The following is a 6000-nucleotide window of genomic DNA, read 5'->3' as shown; positions in this document are numbered from 1 at the left end:
CTTTCGAGATACATTTTCATGATAAACAGACAGAACGCACCAGTAACAGAAGTGGGACGTGTAAAACTGAATATAAATAGATTATTAGTTAAACTCCAAAATGTAAATTCCTGAAATGTAGAACAAACAATTTACATAATTGTTAAACAAATAAAAACAATTTGCATAATTACAATAAAGCAATAAGTCACGAGAGGCCGTGCTTTACAGTGATCTTATCACGGTAAGGATGTTATTAAGTACAATGCAATGCAGTCATTTCATGAATTAAAAAAAAAATTACATAATAATAAACATATCATAATGTAGCAGTGTTCAGTGCAGAAACCTTCTCCCTATTTGTAGCTTTGCTCATCAAATTATCACAGTAACTAACTTCCGTTAGCACCTCTATGCGATTTCCAGTCATATATTAGCACCAAGCCGTTTAGCCTGTTAGCTAGCAGCTGATCAGCTTAGTTCTAGTTTACAAAATAAGGTGTAGCTCCTCAGTTTGAACAAAACCCGGTTCTGAAGCAGGTGGTCCATGTGAGTAACATAATGACCCATTAACAGCACAGTGGACTTTAATGACTTTGGGGCAATAGTATAGAGCTCCAGTGCACGTATGTTGAGTATTTTACAACAGCATCTGATTTTAGGACCAGAACTATTCCTATCATGACAAACTTGTTTAAATGATTATGCATGTGCTTTAGGTACTTTGGCGATAATGTTCAGGCTTTTTTCTCGTACAACATCTTTTTACAATAACAATAATAATAATAAAGGAAGCATCAACATTTTCACCAAAAGATTCTGTCCAAAAATATTCAAAAATTGCATTCAAGGTTTCACTTTTCAGTGGCTGAAAATTAGGTACTAATTATTATTACCATTGATATAGGAATGATTTTACTTTATTTATTAATTTTACCTTATCTACTTACCTTATCTACTAATATAATTAATTATAATGGTCTGACATCCAATCAGCCAATTGTTACTATGCAGTTGTAACATCCTGTCTTGCCCTGTCTTTGTCTTTCTCTAATTGAGCATTTGTTTTCTTGTTCCATGTGCTTTTGTTTACGTCGGCCATGTGCTTTTGTTGTTGTTTTGGTCTTTGACTCCTCCCCGGTCCTGCCTTCTCGTCATCTGTCTCACCTGTCTGTTGTTTGTAGCCCTGTCACCTTATTAGTACCAGGTGTTTCTTGTTTTCCCTCAATGTATTTATACCCACGTCTGCTCGATTTCGTTGTCTTGCATTGTTGATGCTGCTGTCCAATGTTGTTGTTCTTGTTATCTCTTTGTTTGTTCTGTTTCTAGTGTTCTTCAGTCTTCTTTCAGGTTTTGAGTTATTCCGTTTGTCTGTCTTTGATTTTGTTTTGCTGTTTGCTTTCTTTATGTTTTGTTTCAATATGGACTTACTGCTTTAAGACAACTCGCACTTGCATCCAGCCTGAATGGCCAAAACACTTTATACAGTTACTGTGCACTGGTTTTTATTGTTTACAGGCTCTCTATAATTGGTCTACATCCTCTTTATGATCCATACAGTCATATGGTGTTACTGCCCACCCCAACTTACTACTCATTTTATTACCATACTACAGAACTGTCATGAGATGAAGAACTGCAGCCTTACCTGTGCAATGAGCCAGTCTATCAGCTTGTTGGCCATCACCACAGATTTGTATGTTCTTAAATGGTAGTCTTTATCCCTGAATTGACACAGAAAAAAAAAAAGTTACTTAAACGGATTAGGAACTTAAGGGAAGTTATTCTAACATGACCTCTGACCTGTAGGGTTGAGCGTTAGCCTCTTGATAAGGCTCTTGAGAGAAATGAACTTGCCGTTCACGTCACAACCACCATTTCCTCACCATCCATCAGCAAGCTCATCCTGACTTCTCCCCTGGTAGACCAGGCTTTTTCCACTGACCCAGAAACAGTTTCTCTGCTCAAATCCTAATTATAAACATTATAAAGAGGTTTCGGAATGGCTTATATGCTTTTATGTATATCTGTATGATCATTTCCTAAAGCATTTGATCAACTTTAAGTGGTACATGTGAAAGATCAATGCATTCTGGCTTAAATAAACCCTTGTTATTGCCAAAAATGTGCTCTTCTTTGAAGTGTACTCAATATTTGCATGCTTAAAGCAACAGTGCATTTTTCCTCTTTCCATCTACTGATTTCCTCTTTGATCTACTCCAGTCTTTTCTGAGAATTATAGGTCTTTAAAGAGGCAGTCAACTTTTAACCTGTTCCTCCTTTTAAACTGTTAATCTGTTCCTGCTTTTAAGTATAACTTCCTATATAAACAGCCAAAAAAGAACAATACTGGTCATTTCGATCGGGAGATTCATGTTCTTTTGTGTTTCCTTGGTCAGATTTGAGTGGGGTGGGACTTCACTGGAAGAGGCTGATATCACGCAATCTCTTGGACCAATGAGATTTATCATCAGTGGGTGATATGGCAAAATATCACGATACCTCAGGACATATTTTATGATACACAATGTGTCGTGTTGACATGATAATTTGTTTCCTGACATCTGATAAGTTAACAAACAAAGTAGTGCAACATTTAAAAAATACAAAAAAAATATGAATCCATTTTCTTACATTCAACATTTCACACACTGTGCTGCACTAAATCCAATTAAACATGACCAATTATGCTCTCGTTTTAACGAAATATGCCATTTGGATATGATTTTTAAGCACTGATGATATCCACGATATACTCAGAAAAGCATATGGGGGACACAGTGATGTAACTGTGCGATAACAATTCTACTGTCAAGCATGGCTTTAATAAAAATGTTTACTCTAAGAAATATCAGCTGCACAACTACACACAAGAGATATTTGGCTTTAGATAGCAGCTTGTTGATGGAGCTGTCCCTCCTCTCCCACTCTCGATCGGGACGATGTCTGAGCTGCCAGGACAGAGTGTACAAGTGCATTCTGCATAGTTTACTGACTAGACTAACTTAATCAACAAATGCTCACGTTGTTTGTAAGATTTGTTGCTTGTCATAGCCATCAAGCAACTGTACTACACTTAGCAAATGCTAACAGTGGGCCTCATTCGCCAATATCTTCCTAAATGTTTTCTTAAATGTGTTCTTGAAAAAGGTCCTAACAAAAAGTCTACGTCAGATTTATGATGTGTGCTTAAACCACAGAATTGTTTGCACCTCTTTAGTGTGTGTAGATTCTGTCCTTACTTAAGAACAATTCCCAAAATAAGAGAACATTGGTGAATGTCAGAATCTTCGTCAAAGCTGTGTAAGTTGGTTTTAAACAGAAATTCCGGTCTCACTTTATTTGGATAGTCCACTATAGTCCACTATAGATTATCTACAGATGTTCAAACTGTTAACAAACTATCTGTTGACACTCAGTTGATTCTAAACAGTGGTGGGGTTAGGGTCAGGATTTGGACCTGGGTTAGGGCTAGGTGAGGGTTGGGTTAAGGTTTTGGGTTGAGGTTAAGGTTAGGGTTAGGATTAGAGGTTTAGCAGCTACCTAGCCACTCCAGCTTGAATGTAAGTTTGCCTCCATAATCTAATATCTCAGAGAGTCAAAGTCAGACCTCTGCCAGAAAATAAAAGCTTAAGAAACACAGTAAAAAGACTACTGCCCCTTATCTCAAATACAGCAGCTCAGCCAAGACGTGTCTGTAGTCTAAAGTTTGCCTCTGGAGCTAGGAGGCTAATGTAGCTAAGAAGTAATGGAAACTTATAACCACCAATAAGAACTGCACAGACTGCACGCCTCAGGCACCAAATTTGGCTGATCTACTACATTTAGGATAAGTGTAAAACTGTACAATTGTGCCAAACTATCACTTTAAAATAAGCTACCATCACTTGGAAAGTGCTTCTTGGGCCATGAATGGATTTTTTTTATTTAATGCACTGTGAAACCCAAACACATCCTGTGAAGTTTTGCCACTGCTTCAGTCAGCTGTGAAAACACTAAAAAAAACCTGAAAACTGACGTGAAATTAAAAAAAGAGTTAAAAGAGCAGCTCAGAACAACAACACCAATGTTCTACAAGCACTAAATAGCTCCAGTACTACTCTTGCTTTTGGCTGCTTCCCAACATGATTTGTGTGTCTTTAAACACCTATTAACCCCTTAAATTCCCAGACGTTTTAAATGCAAATTGCAAACTGTCTTAACAACTGAGTAATTCTTAAGTGAAGAATGGAAGCCTGGCTGGCAGGTCCTGTTTATTTAAGGAGTAAATGAAAAGAGCTCTGCACTGGAGCTAAAGTTGATTACAGTGTCTCAGACTGATTCCAGGTCAGCCTGAAAGCTATCTTTCTCCAGTGGAGGTCAAAAGGTCTATCTCGGGCCAGCGGCCACGTGGCTGCAGGGTTCAGATGAAATGCTTTTGCGGCTGCAGTCAGACCCTGCGAATTCTCTCTGAAATGAAGTGGAGATTTTCCCATGAAGCCGGAGGTCTCCTGAGGGACACTCACTGCACCAGGCCAGAGCCTGTCCACTGCACACACACATGGTCACACTGAAACATAACCAAACCCAGACAAGTCCAATCTTAGCCATTCACAGTCATTAGAACATGGGGGTGGATACAAATATGTCCCCTCCAGAACAAAAATAGCATGGTCTGTACCTACAGCAGAAGGAAACTTCGTTCTAACAAAGAAATTTGGCTAAAACACAACACCGGAAATACATCTACCATGACATACTAAACATGGTACTTTAACATAAAACCTTAAAACGTCCAGTTTAGAATGAAATTATACCAAGTTATGTGCTATTTAGCTAACTGATAGAAGGCAGAATGGAAACAATAGTGATATAAAATTTGCCACCATGCTAACATTATTAAATTGTCATATAATTGTGCACTCGAAATGTAGATATTTTGACAAAAACTAAGTTAAAATTGTGTTTTCTAAAGCCTGTTTGACCTCACAACAGTGGCTACCAAAGAACACATCTGTGCACAGAGCTTGGACAGGTCAATTAGCACATATGCAGTAAGGAACATAGGACTTATTTTCACTAAGAAAGATCTCAAGAACAGAAAAAATGTTCATATTATCTCCAAAAGAAGTAACTTTCTTAACTTTTACTGTAACTAAATGGATCAAAATCTTATTCTAAGCTCATTCTGGAGCATGCTGTTGGTCCGGTCACCCTGAAATGCTGTCACAGTGTAAAGGGCAGCTCTTATTCTCAAATTATGTTAAAAAAATAAAAAAACGACAAAAGTGATCAGGCCTGGCTAGCTTCTAAAAAGATCCATAAGCATATAGTACCAGTCAAGGAGAAAAAGTCATAAATATCACTGAGGGTTTGACCAGCAGCCAGATCCACTTAGTGATCGTTATCTGTTGGGCTAAAAATCCGCTGAAGGGTCAGGGTGACCTTTAGTGGCCGCTGGTTCTGCAGATTGCAGCGTGCTTGTGCCAGGCATACGGCTTCCCGCTGCACTGCTGCCTAAACCTCATTTATCACAATGACAGGTTTGGACCCGAGCAATTTTGGTGGTTAGTGTGGCACAGTGCAACATAACCAGCTCTGGACCTCCAGAGACGCTTCGAGAGCAACCACGAAAATAAAACATCTTTCTATAGCACAACTGAAAACTTCATACTTTACTCAGTATTGAGGTGTAAAAACACATCATCACAACATGAGTGTGGATAAGCCTGAAGGTGGTGATTCGGCTGCATTGACTTTGCAATGTAAGAATCACTTATTATGAAAAATCTTACTAAACTATGAACACAATTTTAACCTAAATAAAATGCTCATGCACTAATGGACTTAATATGACAATGGGTCAAAACCTTTTGTTATGCACTAGGGACCCCAAATGTCACACTAGGAGTTACTGCTGTATATTTGGGGTAAAGCCCAAATATGAGGTCAGATGAGTTGTAAAAATACAAAGATATAATATTTTCATGGTTTCCCACAGGCATCTATAGCTAATTTCCAGAACAACACCACCAAAATGAT

The 6000-nt window shown here is 38.2% G+C and overlaps 1 protein-coding gene across 1 annotated transcript in view; it reads right to left on the bottom strand.

The window, feature by feature from the left end:
• prex2 (phosphatidylinositol-3,4,5-trisphosphate-dependent Rac exchange factor 2) overlaps positions 1–6000 on the bottom strand; it is a 217102-nt gene that overhangs the window by 120678 nt on the left and 90424 nt on the right. Inside the window, exon 14 of the mRNA XM_036557970.1 lies at positions 1628–1703. Coding sequence (XP_036413863.1) covers positions 1628–1703 — 76 coding nt within the window. The remainder of the gene's footprint in view (positions 1–1627; positions 1704–6000) is intronic.

Source organism: Colossoma macropomum, unplaced genomic scaffold (assembly GCF_904425465.1).
Source record: "Colossoma macropomum unplaced genomic scaffold, Colossoma_macropomum, whole genome shotgun sequence".
In the NCBI taxonomy this organism is placed as follows: Eukaryota; Metazoa; Chordata; class Actinopteri; order Characiformes; family Serrasalmidae; genus Colossoma; species Colossoma macropomum.
This window is presented reverse-complemented; position numbering and strand designations above follow the sequence as displayed.